This window comes from Lissotriton helveticus, chromosome 2_1 (assembly GCF_964261635.1).
Source record: "Lissotriton helveticus chromosome 2_1, aLisHel1.1, whole genome shotgun sequence".
Taxonomy (NCBI): domain Eukaryota; kingdom Metazoa; phylum Chordata; class Amphibia; order Caudata; family Salamandridae; genus Lissotriton; species Lissotriton helveticus.
The window spans coordinates 306,625,603-306,648,577 of record NC_136059.1 but is presented as its reverse complement, the minus strand read 5'-3'; the positions used below and the strand labels follow the sequence as shown (position 1 = coordinate 306,648,577).

General features: G+C 42.1%; 1 protein-coding gene across 2 annotated transcripts in view; it reads right to left on the bottom strand.

Annotated features, from left to right (window-relative positions):
* The window catches only part of MALT1 (MALT1 paracaspase), a 716,169-nt gene that overhangs the window by 379,092 nt on the left and 314,102 nt on the right, over positions 1-22,975 (bottom strand). For both annotated transcript variants that reach the window (XM_078674893.1, XM_078674892.1), the window contains exon 4: positions 14,565-14,715. In XM_078674893.1, coding sequence (XP_078531019.1) covers positions 14,565-14,715 — 151 coding nt within the window. The remainder of the gene's footprint in view (positions 1-14,564; positions 14,716-22,975) is intronic.

Here is a 22,975-nt window from a genome sequence, read left to right as displayed (position 1 = left end):
TTATAAGTACCAATAAAGCAAAAACGTCTCATTACAAATAACAAAGATATAAACAAACAAACTTGATAAATATCTGTAAAAGATTTATTTTTAATTAATTTTTCTTGCTTACGTACGCTTATGGAAAAACTTCCAAAATTCGCACTGTACACGCACAATAAATATACCGTAAAAAAAAAAAAATAGCATACATCACTAATTTTTTTTTACAATCACCGGACACCCCATCCACCAAGCCTCAAATATAACGTTCAAGACCGTAGGTAGAGCCCCAAATCCACCACGGTACCAGCCGTCTCCCTACATCATTCGGGAGCCGGAATTACTTTTGGTCAGAGAAACTACCTTACATACTGCTCTCTCAGACGAAAAACAATCTGCTTTCCTACTTCAAAGAGAACTCTCGCCCAACCATAGCAAACAGCATACTCCCACGAATAGGCACCCTACAACAGTACAAGAGCTGACCCTCAGAGACGGTGCTCCCCAGGGCCATCAAAGGCTCAACAAAGGCCATCAAAGATGTTGAACTTGCACATCATTGTAAATCCCACTAAGCAGTCCTACGGGATCAGGAAGCTCTATACCAAATAGCAAACTACACACTCAATCTACACACATATACAAATAAATAAAAAAATCACATTTATTCCCACATTAAATTCAAAACGAAACACATTTATATTGCTTGAACTTTTGCACCCTTTCCAACTGACAAAACTTTCAACCCTTCCTCCATTCCACAATCTACCAGTTACCATAGAAACACTTCAGGGAACACCTAACTCAGCACACAGGTGAAAAGTTTATCATACATTGTTGCAAAATAAAACAGCAAGTATGTTTGCCTTGAGAATATACCAGCTTATTTTATGTAACGTTCTTTGCTAACACTTATTCTTAACCAATACAAATAAGCCTTTTAAAACACAGAAACATTCAGCGTAGCTTAGTGCAGAATATTCTCGAACAACTAATCAATCCTTTTCTTTTTTCAAAACTGCATGTTGTTCACCATTTTAGAAAAAAATCTCACTTTTCAAACTAACTGCCACTTCATTTACAGAGACCTTCATAGTGCATCCAGACCTCTCTTCAAGATTCTTACAGTGTGGATTCCCGAGCACCCCATCCCCCGGGGCTCAAATCTAACGTTGCGAACCGTGGGAACACCCGCAAGGCTTCCACGATCGCAGCCGCTCCCCACTTCCTGCGGGAGCCGGTATTGATATTCCTCACAGAGAGCAGCTTGCATGCTTCCATTCTAATTTCAAACATGATTTCAACACTTTGTTATACATTTTATAAAATAATATAGTACTGTACGCTAAAGCAGAAAAGTCAGCACAATTATGATAGAATACAAAATAGAAAAAAATATATATACTTCTACACTCAACAAACTCAAAACCAGAGTTCACAGTTTAATTTAAAAAACACCCTACCACAACTAGTTTTTCAAACTCATTGTACAATAAAATGCGTCACAAAATAGGTCACATACATGGTGACTCTATAACATTACTTAGAAAAAAGAGGCCACTCTTACGCTACCAGGAAAACACAACAAAAGTAGAAGGCCCAAACTTCCATTGTAGTGATTTCTTAGTTGCAGGTCTAGTTGTCAGATTGACACGCACACTCCCTCATGGCTGGTATACACCCACACCACACCCATTCAGCGCATCCGTCACTACACACGTGACCCTCTCTATAAAAAAGACGGAGTGCACGTGTTGTACACCATTTTAGACTTGTTCCCAAAGCACCGAACAAAGGACCCACTACCACATGAGTGGCCTCTTTGGTCAGTGAGTTAGTGGTGCCCAAAGCACTGAGCGGGTGAAGAACCTGCGATGATGATGATGAGAGCACAAGTATGTCGTAAACCATAGAGGTATCAAGACTCGGCAACACGTATAAGACTTCTTTGTTGGAGATCGTGACTATATCATGAAGAAATTCGTTTCCACAAAAGGTGAGCAGTGACACTTGAGTACGCCTCAGAAGGAGTCAAAGGGTTGTAGCTGACTTCATACAAAAATGCGACTTAATATTTTAGACAAACGCACTCCTATATAATATATTAATTTACATATTTAATTTTTTTCCCAATAGCAGTAAAGTTTTTATAATCGCTGAAATGTCCAGAATATATTCACGCAACTCAGTTTACGATGACTAATCAAAATGTCCTTTTGTTTCCTTCAGCAAACATCCTTCAGAAACAATCACGGCCTATCGAGCAACAGCAATGGAATTGTCTGCAACGTATTGAATATACTTTGACGTATAGAAGCAGAGTTCAAGTCGAGTGGTGAACTCTGGTGGCCGCACTGTTTATACAAGGTAAGCACAGCAGCCTACATATACAATGCCTTCATAGCAATGCATTAGAACTAAATCGGCATATTTACAATGCCGTTATGCCACTTTTGCGTCAGTAATGCAGTAGGCACTTCCATATAGACACCACTTGAACGCAGCACTATAACAAGTGAAATGTTATAGGTACACTGCACTCGTAAAACTGTAGTCTTACCTTTATTTGTGAAAGGAGAGACGGCCATATTATCAAGCCTTGGCGCCAAAATTATCGCCACTTTATCTGCAGGAAAGTGCCACTAAAGTGGCGATAATGGGTTTGATAATATGCTCTATGGAATTCTAATCGAAGCTCATGTTAGATGTGAAGGACATCTAACATGAACTTCGATTGGAATTCCATAGGGCATATTATCAAAGCCATTATCGCCACTTTAGCGGCACTTTCCTGCCGATAAAGTGGCGATAATTTTGTCGCCCAGGCTTGATATTATGGCCCAGAGTGCGTAGTGTACAGCAGCTTCTCTGTAAAATCTATAATTACCTCTGAGCAGTGACAACAGATAGGTTACAACAGTCTGACAAACAGATCTACAAGCTTATTACGCCACTTTTCTGTCACTTTTAACATGGGTAAAGTGACGCAAGGAGCTTGTAAATCAACGTCTGACTTTTCAAGAAAAAATCTCAACTCCAGACTCTGCGAGACAGTTTTAATGTTCTTTTCTCTCTCTTTCTTTCTCTCACTCTCTGTGACATCATTTCTCTTTCTCTCAAACTTATAGACACTGCTGTCTGCTTGCACATGTAGAATTTTCTTTTTTGTTTTGCAGATTACCAATCGGACATCATTTGGAGTCCATTTAACAATTTGTTTATAATATTGTTTGTTAAAGTTATTTTTCTAGTTGCTTCTATTATAGTTATAATTGAGTTTCGTTTACATTATTGTTTTAATAAAAGTTAATTAAAAAAAATGACATACTTCTCTTATTTTGTGGGGAAGGGGTATGACGGTCCACAATAAAAATAATGTTGAAATACTATAGTAATATATTCAAGACTAGGATTGAAAACTACTGAGTTCTAAGTAACAGATTTAATAAAAAATAACGGTGAAAAACTACTAAATTAGCGGTGGACGGAGTACGTAATTAACGTTTGGCCCCTCGGCACTACCTTTCAAATAAATATAGAAAAAATATGATTATTAATATATTACAAAAGTACAGCAGCGGATGACACACACGACCCGGGAAAAGAAAGCGAAAAATGTACTACCTGAAATAAAGAAAGGTTTGCTTCTTGAACTTGAAGAAAAAGAAAAAAACTTGGGCTTCGAAATGAGGCTGCGCATGCGTAGAGAGTACAACTGCTACACAAAAAAAAGAAAAATTTTACATACTATCATAGAAATGAAAGGGCATATTATCAACAAAAGGCGGTACATTATCGTCGCTTTTATCGGCATGAAACTGCCGATAAAGCGGCGATAATGGGCTTGATAATAGGCCCTTGTAAATTCCCATAGCAGCCCAGGTTCTGATGTTAACCTGGGCTGCTATGGTTATTCACAAGGGCATATTATCAAGCCCATTATCGCCCTTTTTAGGTGCATATTATCAAGGACCGGTGTTAAAATTATCGCCGTTTTATTGGCAGGAAACCCAAGTAGCAGCGGGAGCGATTTCCTTTCAGAGGCTACCACGTCCTGATTGAATTGAATTGACAGCCACAACTAACCGAGCAAAAGTGCTTTGGAGAGGACTTTTCCAAGCCTTTCAGTTTTCAGGCGTTTTCCTCTACAAGAAGAAGGAGAAGCTTCCTAAATTCCTTTTTAACCCTGTGAGATTTTCAGTGACCGCCGGCAAAAGTCACATATTTTAGTAAAAGGAAGGGTAGCTTCACCTCTCCACTTCAATTAAATCCTGAGAGACTCCCGGCGAGCTCCGGAGAATGTTTGGACCAGCGCTGATATATGAGTCCACTACACAGACCATTGGTGAACGCGATTATTAAGAAATCCATCCCCTACGAAGGTGTAGACTAGAAACAGGATCATTTTTGGGATTCCCTGAATTCTTTTATTACCGCAACTACAAGTGCGCGAGCAAACCCACGGCAGAGATTCATAGTCCCCCAAGATACAACCCCAAGGGGAAAGTGTACAGACCCCTCAGTACGACAGACTACAAAGACAAGTCTTGATAAAGGTGGACTCCATTTGTACAGAACCACCGAAACGCGTTGACGCTTTTGATTATAGTACAATTTAAGTCTCCATCACCCTTGTTTATACCAAAGATCAATAGTGGTAAAACATAGATGGTAATATCTGGGAGCTCCAAATGTACTAACTGTATTCAACAATTTTTATGTTTTACAATTTCTGTCTGTCTTTTCAATTGTGCAGGTCATAATTGATAATGCTATCATCAGTCTGTTTTTTAACCATTTGATTAGGTAATCATGTTATGTGTAGAAATGTAATTATCTGTTTTTTAACTTTTTGATGTATAATAAATATGTTATAATCTATATATCTGTGTGTTTGCAACAGTTCTTAGACTGTCTTGTGATATTTGAGGCGATGGTTTAGCTTTTAGTTATATCAACCTCAAGGGAATAATTCCTTTCTTCTATGGGAATTAACAAGGACGTATTATCAAGCCCACCCTCCCAACATTAATAAAAAAAAAACAGACAATGCAGGTACCCGGACCTGGAAGGTCATTTTACATATTACTGCCCTAGAAAGTTGGGGTTCCCCGCGACGTGTACGGGGAGAGAGAGAGACCTCCAAACTAATTTTTTTTTTAAAAAAGACCCAAGGGGTGCCGCTCCCCGAGACTGCGGGGAGTAGGACCATAACCCCCCACATACTTCAAAATAAAACCAGAGGAGTGCCGTTCCCCAGTGCTCGGGGCACCTTACAAGCCCCCATTATGCAAAAAAAACTTGCCCCTGTAATTTGCCCCCGGGATCTAATGAATAAAACGACTTCTAGTTTTTGTTCACCTTTTCCACTGCGTACAAGTACTGCACGAGTACCCCGCCATTTTTTATTTTAAATTTTTTTTTAAATTGAGCCTAAAAATCCATGTACCACCCCCAGACCAAGACTATAGGGTCAGAATGTTTCTACCCTGCCCCCTTTCCTTATTTCTCAACTTTATTTTACTGTGTTCTTGTGACTCGGTTCTACCGAGGCACAAGATGACCGCCAACACTTCCTGGTTTCGAGTGTTGACAGACAGTTCACAGCCAATCAGCAAGCAGCTCGCGCTCGTAATTGAACGGATTTCCGTATGCGTGCTGCACTCCGTCTCTAGATATCGCTATGATTTTACTTGTAATTTTCTCAGAAACTACTGAACGGATTTACACCATTTAACAAAAAGCACAATCTGGGAACCGAACTCTACCTCTCTGCCAAATTTCGTGGAATTCCGTTCAGCCGTTCGGGCTGTAGCCCTGGCTAAATGGCCCTATGGAAAATTGCATGGGGAAAACACGTTTTGGGACCCCCCTTTTTTCTTGGCCCCCACTTGACGAATCGCCCCCAAACCTTCAGATTATATATATATTACATTACCTATATAGGTAACCCGCCCTAACGAGCCAAGCTCCTTTTGTGGCACACTGGAGGAGTATCGCGGTAGCGATGGTGTGCTTGGAGCGCTGCAAGCCACGGGAGGGTGTATACTGGGCCCTGTTGGGACCGCGACTTCACGGTGTAGCCCGGAGTATTGCCACGGACTTACCGTATCTGCCCGCAACGGAGGCTGCAGAAGGCGTTGGGCAGTGGGGGTGAATTGTTACAGCCCCAAGCGGAACTTCTCCGAATCCTGGCAGCCTGTCCAAACATCCCACCACTAGGGATGCTGGTAATTGCAGTCCACCATCTTTCCCCCAATGAGGAGGATGCATTCAACATTCAAAAGGGACTGCAGCAAGGAGTCAGGAGGGGAGTCAGGAGGGGAGCACAGGCATCTGAAGAGGGACGAATCCCGAAACGCGTCATGCCTTACGAATCTCTGTTCACAATTACCTTCCACTGCCCGCTGAGTTCCTCGTTGCCTTCCTGGTGGAGGCGACTGTTTCCTGATATATATATATAGTCCTGTGATTTGTATTCTGGTGAGTTGTGGGCATTTATGCCGATATTTGACATTGCACACTTGTTATACATTTAAAAAACCGGAGTGCAACTACCATTTTTTCCGCTGTCATGCCCTTTCATAACTGTGATGGAATGCAGCATCTTCATACAGTTCAGGAGGCAAATCCGATTGCTAAATGGAGGTCAGAGGGCACGTCACGGCGTTGCTGTATCAGAGGCTGTATCTACTGTAACAGCACCAACTGTTATAAACGATGTGGCTAGAGGGTTAGAGCATTATTTAACGTGCATGTGTGGGATAGCGACTAAGGCTCTATACACTGATAATATTATTATCAAAAGTTCCTGCTTCATCAGAGCTTATTTACAAATGCGTTTCTTATGATAGTCCAGGATGTACTTTATCGTGATTGAAATAGATGAACAAGTACAGCACTCAGGAGGTGTATACTAGCTGTAGGCGCCATCTTGCGTGAGGGGCCAGTGGCTTGCCCTCACAGGACTCTCTCATTGGAGGAGGAGCCTACTTAAGTAAGTTGTCTCTCTTCAGTCAGGCAGATTTACTTGCCTACTACGCGACGCGCTATTGTACTGCTACTATCTGTTCTGTTTTAATATTTTAAAAACCTATTTGGCATCAATTATACTTGGCAGTAATTTGTTCGTGCTGCTTGCGCTTAGAACGCAGATGCTCTAATTCCCGTGTCTGGGGCTTAGATAGAACTTACCCACACGATAATAGTTTGGCACCCACGTTTGCTGGGATAGAGGGATAGCTTGGGGGCTCATCTGGAACGCGCCGCTTTTTGCCGCCATATTGGGTTGGGACTTTCAGGAGGTGTATACTAGCTGTAGGCGCCATCTTGCGTAAGGGGCCAGTGGCTTGCCCTCACAGGATTCTCGCGACACTCCGGTATTTAAGATGGCCACCTCCCAAGCGCGCAGCGGGTGCGCCGTAGGCGCACCAGAGGTGCGCCAGAGGTAAGCCCGTTTGCGCCCGTTCGCGCAACTGGCGCGCCTAGGGCCGGCGACTCTGTCCTTTTAACTGCCTCACGCATACCTTACTCTAGGACCGACCTTTTGAAGCTGAGATCGCCCCAGACATCTTGTGCTCAGCAGGATACTCCCACTGCCACGCTGGAGCCGCTTTTATTTGGCCTATTAAACGTTCGGTCACTTTGTAAGCACCACACGGAGATTGTTCTCCTTATTGAGTCCTGTGGACTGGATGCGCTCTTCCTAACGGAAACTTGGACACGAGCGGACAGTGGGGTGGAACTGGGTTTGGTCTGCCCTCCGGGCTATAAAATTAGACATGCCCCTCGCTTAAAGAACAGAGGTGGCGGAATAGGTTTCATCTTCAGGGAAACCCTAGCCCTTTCACAGCTACAGATTAAGAAGGTACCAGGCTTTGAGCTTATGGGCTTCTCCTTTAAAGGGCATGAGAGAACGCTATATTCAGGGGTTCTCTGCTATAGACCGCCTGGCAATGCACCATCATCTCTGTCGGAATTCATCGATCTCATCTATGATCTATCTAACTCCCATACCGGACTGTTAGTCTTAGGAGACTTTAATCTGTGGCAGAATGGCCCTTTGGATACTGCCTATAATGATCTTTGCCAAGCCTGTGGCAATATTCAGCTGCAACAGCTGGTCCTTTCTGCCACCCATGTGAAGGGTCACATCCTGGACATGGTTTTTGCTGATGCTCAGAAGGTGGTGGTGAAGGACATTCTGCCCCAATGTTGGACGGATCACGCACTCGTATCTTTCCACCTCCATCTGCCGGCCATTTCGTCGAATGACAGGACTGAGACAGGTTAAAATCGGCCGATCCTGGTCTAGACTGTTAAAATCTCCGGCTCTGCCCACTTTACTTCCTGAGGGATTTGTTCTGGAGGGTAGCGTTGACGAAAGCTACGCTAACCTGTGTCGACAGTTATCCATTTCCTTGGATAAAGTGGCCCCAGTGCGCAGATCAAGGGACAAACAAAACCGAGCTATGCCTTGGTATACCAGCGATCTTTTACAATTGAAGTTGAGATGTAAGCGGGCCGAGAGGGCCTGGAGGAAGCACTATTTAGACACAGCAAATGTCAACTTCAGACTGGCACTACTAGAATAGAAAGCACAGATCAAGTGTGCAAAAGCAGTTTATCTGGAAGATACGCTGAATCAGGCGACCAATAAATCGCAGACTTTATTCAGGATTGTGAAGGATCTTTCCCATCCGACTGGTGCCATGAACAACATCCCAGTCTCTCAGGCCTTATGCGACTCTCTGGCCGCTGCCTTTGAGGATAAGATCACCACTATCCTGGGCGGACTCGCTGGGCCGACTGACTCCGCTTTAGAGGTTTCTCTAGGTGGATCCCAGATGGGTGAGTCGGAGGAAGCCTCTAGTCGACCCCAGTGGAGTAGTCTCCCTTTTACTCTGGGCACTCCACAAGCATCTCCCAGTTGACCCCAGACGAGTAGTCCCTCTCTCAGTTTGGGAGATCCGGATGATTCTTCCAGTCGACCCCAGCTGAGGTGTCCCTCTCTCAGTCTGGAAGCTCCGGATGAATCTTCCAGTCGACCCCAGCTGAGGTGTTCCTCTCTTAGTTTGGGAGCTCCGGTTAAATCCTCCAGTCGACCCCAGCTGAGGTGTCCTTCTCTCAGTCTGGGAGCTCCGGTTGAATCCTCCAGTCGACCCCAGTTGAGGTGTCCCTCTTTCAGTCTGGGAGCTCCGGATGAATCTTCCAGTCGACCCCAGCTGAGGTGTCCCTCTCTCAGTCCGGGAGCTCCGGAGGAATCTTCCAGTCGACCCCAGCTGAGTTGTTTTTCTCTTCCCTCCTTTGACGAGTTTTGTAAATTAGCGCAAACTGTGTCATCAGGCTCCCCGCTGGATCCACTCCCGCACAAATTCTGGAAATTATTCCAGAAAGAACTCTTTTATCCATTATACTCCATCTGCCATCAGTCGTTTGCCACCGCAACTGTCCCGGAGAGCTGGAAGTTGGCAGTGGTTTCACCCCTCCTGAAGAAACCCACACTCGACCCCTCCTGCTTGTCAAATTACAGACCCATTTCCTTGCTCCCTTTTCCTGTTAAAATCATGGAGAAGATGGTTACCCGATCTCTATCTAGATTCCTAGAGGATAACACCTGGTTGGATGTGGCCCAGTTTGGCTTCCGCCCAGCTCATGGGACGGAGTCTGCGCTGGTGGCCGTGTTGAATAATCTTCGGTCGCGGGTCGACACGGGTCAGGCAGCCTTTCTAGTGCTGCTTGACATGTCGGCCGCGTTCGACACGGTCAGCCACTCCACCCTTTTGGAGCGGCTGGAGGAGATCGGTGTCACAGGGTTGGCAAGGGACTGGTTGGTCTCGTACCTTAACAACAGGCAGCAGGTGGTGGCATTACCACCTTTTAGGTCGGGTGTACGGAAAGTTGGCCAGGGGATGCCCCAGGGCTCGGCCATCAGTCCTATTTTATTCAATCTGTACCTCCGCCCCCTGATCCAATTGATAAGTTCCTTTGGTTTCTCGGTGTTTAATTACGCCGACGACACCCAATTGGTTTTTTCTTTGGAGGGGAAAGACGCTGTATCTTTAGAGACCTTCCACCGCTGTATGTCAGCTACAGCGGACTGGCTACGCTCCAACTCCCTCCAGTTTAATGGGTCAAAAACGGAGGTGTTGTACTGTTCTAATGATCGGACTCCTCGTCCTCTGCCAGACGATTTCTGGCATCCCTCCTTTCCTGGGACAGTGACTGCAGCAGAATCTGCACACAATCTAGTGGTCATGTTTGGCCCCAACTTACAATAGGACATCTTTGTTAATAAAACCGTAGCCACTTGCATGACTCTGCTGCGAATGTTACGCAAGGTTCTTCCATTGCTTCCAGCGCGGGCTCGGCCTGAGGTAGTGCGGGGCATTATTTTAAGCAGGCTGGACTATTGCAACGCACTGCTTCTGGAGGCACCCGGTACGCTGGTGGGCAAGCTGCAGCGGGTTCAAAATATGGCAGCCAAGTTGGCATTGTCTCGTCCGCGCACCGCCTCTTCTTTCAGGGCACTCCTGGATCTGCACTGGCTGCCGGTCCATCAACGAATCCCTTTTAAAGCATCTTGCCTGGTTTTTAGAGCGTTGCATGGACAGGGCCCAGTTTTGCTGCAGAATATTTTTTCATGGTACTCCACCTCTCGGAGACTACGCTCCTCCTCGGCGTATCTGGCGATGGTTCCCAGAGTTCAGAGGGTAAGGATGGGTGGTCGGTCTTTCATTTTTGCAGCTGCAAGACTTTGGAACTCTCTCCCGATATCATTGAGGAGTCAGGGTGACTTGTTACCTTTTAAGAGAGGTCTGAAGACCCACCTGTTCCCGAGAGCAGTGTGATTTTGCATTGGTGGTTTCGGCTTGCTGAATCAAAGCTCCAGGATACCCTTTGGGTGACAGTACAGCGCTATATAAATATGCCCATACATATATATATATATACTCTTTCAAATAAGTAAAAAACAATCCTAGCACCCAATCACAACACAGGTTTAAAGTTAACGCCTTAACCGCGGCGGACATTCCGCCGTCGTGTGCGGCGTTCCATTGAGTGGGTGGGGCCGCGTCGGCCAACAGACGTGCGCAGCACTATGGAGGTAGTGCTCGCGACGGCCGTTGGCCGACAGAAGCAGCGAAGGGGTTAAATAATACCTTTTCAATTAACTAAAATGTATGCACACAAATTGTTCTTCCATTGCAGGTATTTCTGTATGCTATGCGACAAAGAAATTAACTTGTGATGGCTGAATGTAATTTGGGTGCACTTTTCATTTGTAAAATAGTCCCTCATGCATTCCAACTGCAGCCAAAGAAACCCAAACAGCCAATAGAAAGATGGTGAGACTAAAATACTGCAAAGGGGCTGATTGAAGATTTGATTGTCCAAGTCTCAAGCCAACCGCTGAATTGTCTTGAGCCAAAGAAGCCACTGACCGCAGGACACCAACCCAAAGCACCTTTTGGCATGTATATAGTATGTACTGAATACAATATGTTTGCCGTTAATGGATTGCCATTAAATATCATAGCTGGAAAGAAGCCCCAGCTTCAGAAAATCTTGAAACTATTTTATTTAATTCAATTTATTTTGCAAACCCTGAAACAAATAACAAAAAATAACCTCAGTATAACTATGCATGACAATGAATGTGCACAGTAAGCATGTAGACCAAGGACCTAGCAAGGCAGAGACAGGGGTGCACAGCTGAATTAGCCACATGAGAATGGAGAAAGGAGTGCCCGCAGACCAACAATGCACTCAGCACAATGCGCACTGCTGAAAGCTTTGCATAGCTGCTTCAGTATTTGGGGACTGTTACAGCTCCAGCACCTATAGACCGCTATGCACAGCCAAATGCATCTGAGCTTGGCCACACAGAAGGTTGGGACCAAGTTCTGGGCAAAGGCACGGAAATAGAGCAAACCACTGCTTAACCTCACATTATTAATGACACGTCCATGCACACAGTATAATTTCTTGGTTTGCATAGGTGTTATTAGTTATATTATTTATTAGTATAAATATGAGACATGGGATTCTGCAATACACGTAGAAAAACAGTTTCTAATTTCTTTACAATAGGTGGCGTGACGCATCCAGTGAAATATTATAAAGAAGTGGTGTAGCTTCTCAGCTCTAAAACTTATTACAGTTGAGTTCTGACATCACAATGTCTGCTGCCAGAGACAGCACTCAAGGGGAAAGGTAAGTCACAGAGCAAAATTAAAGCAGGTATTTGAAAAAAGAAATAAAATAATTTTGCTGTTCTTTGTTCAGTTCTGTTTTTTAGCTGCACTACGTTGTATGTTTTTGAACTCTTTAAGTAATATTAGAAAAGTTAGACTCTTTCTGCATACTTCTACAAAATCCAAACTGCGCTTTTTAAAAGAAAATGACTTGCATTCAACTGATTCTAATATATTTTTGCACCAAATATCTAACAACTTTTTTGATGTACTTAATTTTGCACTAGAGAGTCTATTTTTATTTTTCATGTTTGCAAACATGCGCTCTCTTTCAAATGTTAGAGCTAAGCACCAAGGATTTAAGTGTTTGGTGGAAAAGATGATAGCGTGATCATATATTATAAGGGAAAAAATGACCCTTGCTGTACACGATAAGGATTTTGCAAGTCACCTCAGAGTGCCATAACCTTTTAAAGGAACTCCGCCTTTGCCCTCGTTCCTCTATATGGTTATGGAACTCCTCAATGAATTGCAATACCCTTATATTGTACAGCTGGGGATACTTTATGACATATATAATGAGATTAAGAGCCATCCATTTGGGGGGCAAGTGATAGTTTTCATAGAGGAGGCTCGAAGTGGTGTTTGAAAGTTGCCAATTTCAGGAATTGTTTTACTTCATTACTGTAACTTCACTTTAAATATTTTTTAAGGGAATATATGCACATAACATTTTTCTTACTACTTAAAATAGATTCTGTATTGTATTACCATTCAAAATAAACTAGATTACATAAACCTACTCCCACTGGCGGATTCTAAATTTCACCATGCTATAACGGGAAAGGAATAGATACATTGAAATACTTAGAAATATAGGTTTATAGATCAGATGATGAGGTACCACAACACAATGTCCCCATTGTAGTGGAAGCTTTGCAAAGACATATTGAATTCGGGAAACTTTTTGGAAAATTTTAATTGCGCCAAAACTATTGACATTATTTCAAAATATATCCATATACCTAAAACCAAGTTTGTGTAAGAAGATAAAAAAGCATATGGTAAGACTAGTTAGGGAAAAAGGCAATGATGCGGTGGCACCACTGACCCTGATTTGACTATTCAAAAAAGGGTATCTTACGACTGAGAGATTATGGATTTCCATATTTTTGTGTTCAGTTACAGTAAAAACCACAAAGAAGTCTACAGAAAAACCCTGAGTTAACATTACTCTAGACCAGAGTGGGCCCAATTTAGATGGGAAAAACTGCTTCCCATTTCCCATAATAGCATAATATGGGTTACCTCATTTGATCGACTATGCAATTTTGGTTTCTATTATGGCTACATAATGCATCACCTTACGGAGTTCTGCAATATGAGGACTCACTCAAGTAGTCTGCAGACCATAAATGATTTGGTTTCTGGGATGCCAAAGAGAGTCACATGGCTGATATGATTTCTATCCTAGGATTAGTTGCTGTAATTGTTTTGGAATGAGGTATAAAAACCTATGATCTTATACCCATGATGTTTATGCTGATAAAAAAAACTCAGAAACTAGGCAAATACACGTTAGAGTCCAGAGTTCAATCTAGCCAAGCGATAAAACTTAAATAGCCTGAAAATCAATCAGGTTGCCTTCTTTCCAGGGCTGAACACCCTTATTAGAAGTGCCTCAGTTAAGCAAAGATTCTGTTAAAAAAGAGGCCGAATGAGCTCTCTGGATACATGTTTGAACAGTATTCATGTTAAAAACAGATGTATAAAATATGGGTTAAAACATGTAGAAGTTGCCCAGTTCATTCAGTCCATCACCCTAAATGGTGCGAGGTGTGTCATGTCTAGCCAATACAATATTTCAGGATTGGTATACAATACTACATGATGCAAAAAGTAGCACAGTACTGATTAATAAATCAAAACATTAAAAACAAAAACGTCTGTGCAGACCAATGTTCAATTCTACGACTGTATCCAGCACTATCCAGGGAGAAGTGTGGCTCACTGGTTAGAGGAGGCAGACCTGGAAGCAGAGGTCAGCCCGGGACCAGGGTTCAATTCCCGGCTCGGCGGGGTCTTGAGTCCTAAAATGTCCATGGACTCGACAATTCTCGCTCCGGTGCCTACTCGATTCACGGGTTCACACTCTGCGACTCTGGGCAATAGCTTGCTTAATCTCCACAACGGCCCCTCGCGGCGGGATGCCTGGCTTTCACCTTGCGGATACCCTGCCGGGGTTATCTCACAGGGGAATACCAGGACGGGTTCCCTAAGCAAGCGCTTAGAAACCGCTCGGTGATTTGCGCTATATAAATTCTTGTACATTTACATTTACATTTACTACCTCACAGTAGCAATCTAGGGAAACTGGAGACTCACCAAAACATGACGAGGTGACATGGCACACTTCCAGTTGCGCCCACTGACTAAATTCAAAGGACGTTCCACAGTTGACACGGCAGATGTAAAACCCAGCATCATTCACATGGACTGGATTGAAAACTAGATCTGGACAATTTCCCCGTGGAACCTGTTGAAAAATGATACATACGAGTGAAAATATTGTTTCGCAAATTCCGATTTCTGTGAAGATCGAAAAATAATGTTTTCTTGCATCAAAGGAGATAAGTGGTAAGCACCTTTTTTAACTAGATACTTTTTTCAGCATTTGTTAACCACAATTACTATTGTTATGATATTTTTATTAATTTTTCGATAAAATTCTCTCAACAATCTTTCACAATGCGTATACCGTACAGCGCTGGGACAGCCACACTTTATCCGAAACCGTTCCGATCAAATTTCACTATATGTTCTCTCCTCTACATAATCTTCAACCTCCTGAACTTCAGCCTCTTTGATTAGTGTCTGCTGTTTTGCATACATATTTACATCACTTTATTCTCAACGCCCATCTGCTACTGCCTTTAAGAAATAAGTTGTTTTTTCGAACAAGCTCACATTATATTCTAATGTACTGAAACATTCAGAAGAGCAACACCTCCTTTGCAGCTACATTTAAGATACAGTTTTTATGAGGGTAATAGTTAAGTTAAACTTTAGAAAAAAGCCTTTCATTTTTATAATGTGGCATGCATAATGTTTTAAATACCTTGAAAATGGGCAGTTCTAATCACCACCAAAACCCAAACACACTCTCGGCGTGACTAAACAGAGTAAGTATGAATTCAGTTGTAAAGCATGTAGTGACTTTAACCATAAAAGGCTCATTTCTACATTTCAGATGCTTTTTTGTTTTTAAAATGAAACTGAATCATAACTTTTTTTATGGAAAATTAATTTTAAAACATCAAGTGTACATCACAGTGCACAACGGGGTTTGTTACAGTAATTGTGCAAGAAAGGGAGGAGACAATCACCCTTCTATGTACGTGGCTTTCACATTACGTTCCATGTATAAACAGATGAGCAGTGCTATATGATTCTTTCTACTATTCTAGGGGGAAAGAGTCGAAAATCACGTGAGGCAAAGCCGCGAAAGAGTCATGATGCCCCTTCTCTCCCTTCCCCATATTAATAGATTATTATACTCTGTGCATCTTTATCAGCAGTTTAAGCTGCAGTATTTTTCAGGTGTACTTATTTTAACAATAGGTACTAAACCAAGATGCAGAGGGTTAAATGTTTGCAGTATGGTAAAATCACATTGAAAATACCTGAGACTATTAGAAGAGCTGCTTCCCTGAGTAAAGTATTTGTAGCAATCCGTAAAACAGTTCTTGTCAATTATTTGTGGTTGTGATAATAAACTCGAATAGGACCTTTGCTTTTTGGTATTAGATGTTTGAATCTCTGTTTATTAGTACAGTTGTTTTAAATAATGTGTTACTGGGCCACATATATTTTCACTTTCCGTGCTTAAACAGTTTTTATCATTCATGTTAGTCAAATTCCGATAGTATGATAGGCACCATGAGAAAACATGAACTAGATGAATACAGGTAAGTGGTGATAACAGGAGAAATTAAGGATGAAAAGAACCTGCGTGAGGTGGAGTTAGGATGTTTAGGATGGTATAATAAAGAAGAATGAGGTGGAATCAAGCCTGTGTAGCCTTATTCAGCAATGCAGACAGAATGCTACTAATAAAAACATTGTGCCCCTGCTCCTTTAGTGTTTTGTGCTATTTATTGAAGGATTATCAGACTGTTGCTAAGGTATGGCTGTACACCACCTGACCTAACGTAGACGCAGAAATGCTAATGTCTGCATCGTCTTACCCTTCTTCAGCAATGTTGGTCACCATAATAAGCACTTCTTAGGTTCTATGTATATTATTCACAGAATTCTTGCACTGGTCTGGTCACTACCTCCATCCAGAATGGTTTGATCTTTATACATATCCACAAAAAGGGTATGAAAATAGCTTCATCTTGGTGCAGGTGCAGCTATGTTCATATACTTGTGTATTTGAGGCCAGTTTGACAAACTAAGAGGATAAATCTTAAAAAGGATCACTGTCGGCAGGTCGGTTCAATGTACATTATTAAATTAAACTGACAAATTAGATATTGCTCAATTCTTTAACATCTCTACAGAATTTGTACCAAGCAAGCTTCCTCCCATGTTTTCTTCCCCACTGTCCTAGGTACGGGACTTCCGCCTGTGGAGCCCTATAATTTAACCACCTATGTCTCGTGAGTCGGCTCGTCACCTACCTCCTTTTGAGAATATTCTAAAAGTACCCCAAAGGAGCTTTTGCCACTTTAATCAGTTTGCCATACCGCAGAAGTTGTCTTGTAACCCTTAAAAGAATCTATTCCTCTTGGTATGGAAAGAACTTGCCATTTCTGTAAAGATTATAAATCTTAGACAGCCACCTTTATTCATTTGGCAATAAATTCATCTCTACGTACATTCCCAAATGATAGAACACTCAGAATGTCATTTCCTGAGCAAGCAGAGTTATTCCAATATCTTTACTAATTGTTCATGCATAAATGTTTCCATAGGAGGATAACTCCTCTATCTCGCACTTCCACATTATGTGTAACTTTATTCTGTCATTAGTGTGCCCTACTCAACAGAATGCTCTTATTCTTTTGTGATATTTTTGAGTACTCGTTTTTAATTTTGAAGGTTCATAAATGCAGTTACCAATGCTGTCACCCGCTTTGTAAAATCTATGCTTGTATTGGGTGAATATTGAGTGAATGACATATCTTGCTCAAAGTCTACTGCTCTTGCTATGTTTCCTGTTGTTTCGGCAGGTTTGTTGGTGTATCAGTAGTTGTAATTTGTCCTCCTGATGTTGGTTCATTTTCTCTTGTGCCAGTCTGGTACATTTCATGGCCTTCCATTCAGCGTCTGTTCTACTACTAAAACTACCCCTGCCCCAGTGTGTCTTTTCCAGAAGAGCTTTGAATGTATGTTCGTTGAGCGCCTCATCTCTAGGGATTATGTGGGGGAGCACGATTATGTTCTATCCATTTATAGGTTGTAGTTCACCCACTATAGTCAAACATAAAATCTGCCTGCAAGTGGCTGCCCTATCTAGCACAAACAAAGTGGTCCCAGATACTAGAGAGAATAAACCATAACTAAAAAAAATTCGGAGAAAATATAAACAACATTGTTTTTATTCACAACGTGTATCATAGAAAAATATTCATAAAATACATCCATAAATTATCACATTTAGTGATAGGCACGATGAGAAAACATGAACTAGATGAATACAGGTAAGTGGTGATAACAGGAGAAATTAAGGATGAAAAGAACCTGCGTGAGGTGGAGTTAGGATGTTTAGGATGGTATAATAAAGAAGAATGAGGTGGAATCAAGCCTGTGTAGCCTTATTCAGCAATGCAGACAGAATGCTACTAATAAAAACATTGTGCCCCTGCTCTTTTAGTGTTTTGTGCTATTTATTGAAGGATTATCAGACTGTTGCTAAGGTATGGCTGTACACCACTTGACCTAACGTAGACGCAGAAATGCTAATGTCTGCATCGTCTTACCCTTCTTCAGCAATGTTGGTCACCATAATAAGCACTTCTTAGGTTCTACGTATATTATTCACAGAATTCTTGCACTGGTCTGGTCACTACCTCCATCCAGAATGGTTTGATCTTTATACATATCCACAAAAAGGGTATGAAAATAGCTTCATCTTGGTGCAGATGCAACTGTGTTCATATACTTGTGTATTTGAGGCCAGTTTGACAAACTAAGAGGATAAATCTTAAAAAGGATCACTGTCGGCAGGTCGGTTCAATGTACATTATTAAATTAAACTTACAAATTAGATATTGCTCAATTCTTTAACATCTCTACAGAATTTGTACCAAGCAAGCTTCCTCCCATGTTTTCTTCCCCACTGTCCTAGGTACGGGACTTCCGCCTGTGGAGCCCTATAATTTAACCACCTATGTCTCGTGAGTCGGATCGTCACCTACCTCCTTTTGAGGATATTCTAAAAGTACCCCAAAGGAGCTTTTGCCACTTTAATCAGTTTGCCATACTGCAGAAGTTGTCTTGTGACCCTTAAAAGAATCTATTCCTCTTGGTATGGAAACTACCCCTGTCCCAGTGTGTCTTTTCCAGAAGAGCTTTGAATGTATGTTCGTTGAGCGCCTCATCTCTAGGGATTATGTGGGGGAGCACGATTATGTTCTATCCATTTATAGGTTGTAGTTCACCCACTATAGTCAAACATAAAATCTGCCTGCAAGTGTCTGCCCTATCTTGTAGTGTAGTTCCTATTATCCCAATAGGCTCTGCGCATTGGAATAATACCTTCAATAGTATAGGCCTAGACCAGACGTTAACTAGGTCTACTACTGTCGATATTAGACTTAAAGTTTTGGGTTTGCCAGCTAGCTCAGAGTTCACTAGAAACTTTCTCGAATAGGCAAGGAGGAGTTGAACCTCCCTGGATAGACAAGAAGGGATTTAGTTTCTGACAACCATAGAACATGACAACTTTGCTCTCCCCTAATCAAGAGTGTATCTCTAGAGTCGTGTGAAAACAAAAGACGACTTATTTTACTCAGTCAGTACGTGCATTCTTAGTCTCACCAGATTGTAGAGAAAAGGAAGAGACGGGCGTGTTCAATAAAAGATGTTATTTATTGATCAGTCTCTTTTCTCATACAAGAGAAATGGATCGATATTATTGCAATACTTATGGTTATGTAAAGTGCATACAATAAAAGCAGAAGTATAAAATAATACTGTAAAAACATTGATATGGTTTCTAAGCCATATGAAGGTTTAAAATGAATAAAATGAATACATACACATTTACATTTGACTAATCGTACTCAACTGGTGTTTCTACCTACGCCTACCCCGTGTACCTGACCTAAGCCTAATACGTGGGCGGGAATAGAAAGTTACAGTTTAAGTTAAGTTTGTTTTGCCAAGTGACTGACTAAAGAATTCTCTGCAAGGGGTTATTCAGTTCTGTACCTGGAATCTAGGATGAATGAGGGATGGTATCTCTCGTCTCTGGTCTCGATATTCCAGGCTGCCTGCGAGGGCTACCCGGAAGCGCCGGAGCTGGATTTCTCGGCAGGAGAAAGCAGCGTCTCGTTCTCAGCGCGTCAGGAAGGCGGGGCTGCGCCAGCGGGGTCTGCTCTGCTCTGGGCTTCGGCAAGTCTGGCTGCTCCGATCTCATCACCACCGCGCGTGTTTGCATAGGGCAATATCGGTAATATTTATACCTTTAAGGTGCCGAGATTGACGTAAGGATGGACATAGATACGTCAATAAGGATGTCATACGACCTGGTCGTTAGCACATTCTTTTGCTGAAGTTCTCGGTGAAATCAAAACAATGGCCGCAGGGTTTTTCCCAAGGTGTCATAGGTTTGATTTGTTTTGAGAACTCCGTATGCCTTATCAGGGGCTGGAGGAATATCGCTTGTCTAATTAGATGGCAAGCGTTATGACCTAATCAGATAACACGTTCCTGTGCTGTAGTGTGGCTTAATCAGATAACGGTTCCTGCATCATGGGGGTTTTCTGCCTCATGGGATGGCTGCTAGTTAACTTGTTAACCAGAATAGGGTCAGGAATAGGGGGATCGATACAGAACCTATAGGAATACATCACACCCACTCCACGCTAACTATGGACATATTTACGAATCTTATGCATAGTAAAACATACTGTAGAGTATCGTGTATACCTTACCACCCCAAAATACATAAATGCATTTTGAAATTATCAAATATACGGAAAAAACAGTCACATGTAATATATGCACTCAAGCTGTAGAGTAAAGCTAAAGTAATCACGCATATCTATACATTATCACTAATTTGTATATGAGAAATTACACATGAAATGGCTCTTAATACAGAAAAAAGTTTCGAGACCATTCCATCACAGAATAAAATAATTATGAACATACCAGCGGGCAGCTAATGTCTATAAAGTATCTAAAAATAGAAATTTTAGTTCTCTAAGAATAGTTCTTACTTTAAGCAGAAAATAAGTGTCCCGAAAAATTCGTAAAAATATTTTGGGGCTGCTGAAAAAAAATTGCTGTCCGTGAACTGGAGGGAAAATTGTTCATGGTATTTTGCTATTCTAGTTGAAGGCCAAATTCAGGGAACGCCGTGTGCGAGCTTGCTCAAAAGTCTCTATTTCTGCTCTGGTGAGAACATCATATCATTTAGACTCTCGAAAAAGTTGTCAACAGCTTCCTGGGAGAGTTCCACTAACTCGGAAAAAGGTGTAACCATGCATTCGTGCGCATGATTGTCTCCATTGACGTTTTGATTATTATTGCTGACAGAAGGTCGTACCTGATCAATGCTGCTTTCATCTTGAACCTCACTACCCCTTAATCGTAGTGGTGAAGCTTCCACGAATGCTGTCATCAGGATTGGTAGCCGTTGAGGGCAGCACAAAGTATGAGCCTTTATTGGACTCAACAATGCTTCTGCATCCATTGGCGCATCTGATTGTAGAGTCAGACAGGTGTCTAACACGCATTCTTCTCCGCATAGCAAGCACCTTAATACAGGTAAAACACATCGATGCCACATTGGTCGAAATGAAAGAAACCAAGTCATGTTCAGGTCTCTAAGCCGGGATAGTCCCAGGATTTTTGATATCCGGTCCCGGTATCCAATGGCTAGGATTGTTTCTTCCCTTGTCGCAGGTGTTTTGTCTGTGACATGGTTTGCCATAACGAAATATGAGGACCAGGAATAGGATTCCTGCAATTAGTCCCAAAATGAGGGGAAGTCCGCCAAAAATCGAATGGACGAAATCTGGAAAAATACCCAGTATGGCTTTGAATGGTGTTAATGCCATCGAAAATACTGTCTTAAATACTTTTGAGACTCCACTGGTTTCAGAAATATTTAAGATTTCATTCAGGATTTCTGCGAAATGTATGGGGGAATTAGTTGATAATAAGGAGTGAATCTCTGCAGTCGTCCTTGCGACTAGGAGATCATACGTTTCTTTTGATGACGTGAGTCTGGTCGGCGTCTGAAGAAGCACTGTTTTCATTCTGCTTAAAGTATCTATTCGAATAGAAGTAATTTTCAAGTTGGGCCATGCCCTTGCCTCCCTGTCTGGAAGGGAGCTGGGGAACAATAAGCGTCCACAGCACTTGACCTTCGCAGTCGTAGTTACGAGATAAGGAGTCCCGGGCATAAGACTACAGCATCTGCGATCTACAATTAGAATGTAACTCCCATTATACAGTCTCTGAAAGAATGGTTCTATCTCTGTTGCAGGTGCGCCTAGCTGGTGACATGAAAGGTTATTTGAGTTCCCTTCACAGGCTCCATGCAAACTAATTCCATTACACAGAAGTGTACCGCTCAGTGACATTGCACAATTATCGCCACTAAGAAACACTTTCTGGCCTTTATTACTGACACATGCATGCGAATAGGGCAGGTTCCATGTTGTTTTAATGTACCCCTTTCCCAATTTCTCGTACATGCCAGCCTGTATATATTTTTGGCAGAATTGAAACCTGAAGGTTGATATTGGAATATTAATTATCCCATGTATTATCCATTCACTGACAGGTCGTTCTGACATTGTCACTGGTAATCTCTCGAGTTTCTCAATGCTCAGGATTGTATAATCAGCACCCTTCTGGGCCATACTGATTTGTTTATCAGTAAGGTTAAAGATATTGAATAGTGACGTTGTGTTGATTAAACGCCAAGGCACATAGCCTGAACGCAGATTTTGTAACGTCCAGCCAAGCTGTACAATAGAACGCAATTGAGACTGACCGTGTTGTAACAACAGTAAGTCTTGCGATATTATGTCGATTGCTGAAGACACAATGCTGTCCAGAGAAAAAATTCTGGAGGACAGAGTCATTAACCCATTGTCCACTACAGAAAGTGATTTTTCCAAATTAATACGGTCAATTTCCCGTATTCTTTCTGCTGTCTCAATTTGAGTCACCTTCCAGGCCTCGTTGTATGCTGCATATACAGAGGCTGCTATGAAACGTTTCTGACGCGGTTTGCGCGGTCCCATAATGAAATCACGCAAGTCAGCACCATCAGTAAGTAAAGTTAGGTGTTGTTTAATTTCTGCCAGTGTGGAAGTCTGTAGCCACTGAAGGCATAATTTGCCCACACTGTAGGTGGTTATTATTCCTGGGTGTTGTCTTTGGGAATATCTAGGGTCTGGCCTGGTCATTTTGAACCCCTGTGTTTTGTTCAGGAATCTGTCTTGACAGTTATTAGTATCTGTGGGCCAGATCAACCACTGTTTCCAATCAGGATGTGTTCTGTTTTGGTTTAATACATAATTTACGTCTATTTCTTCATCTGTGGA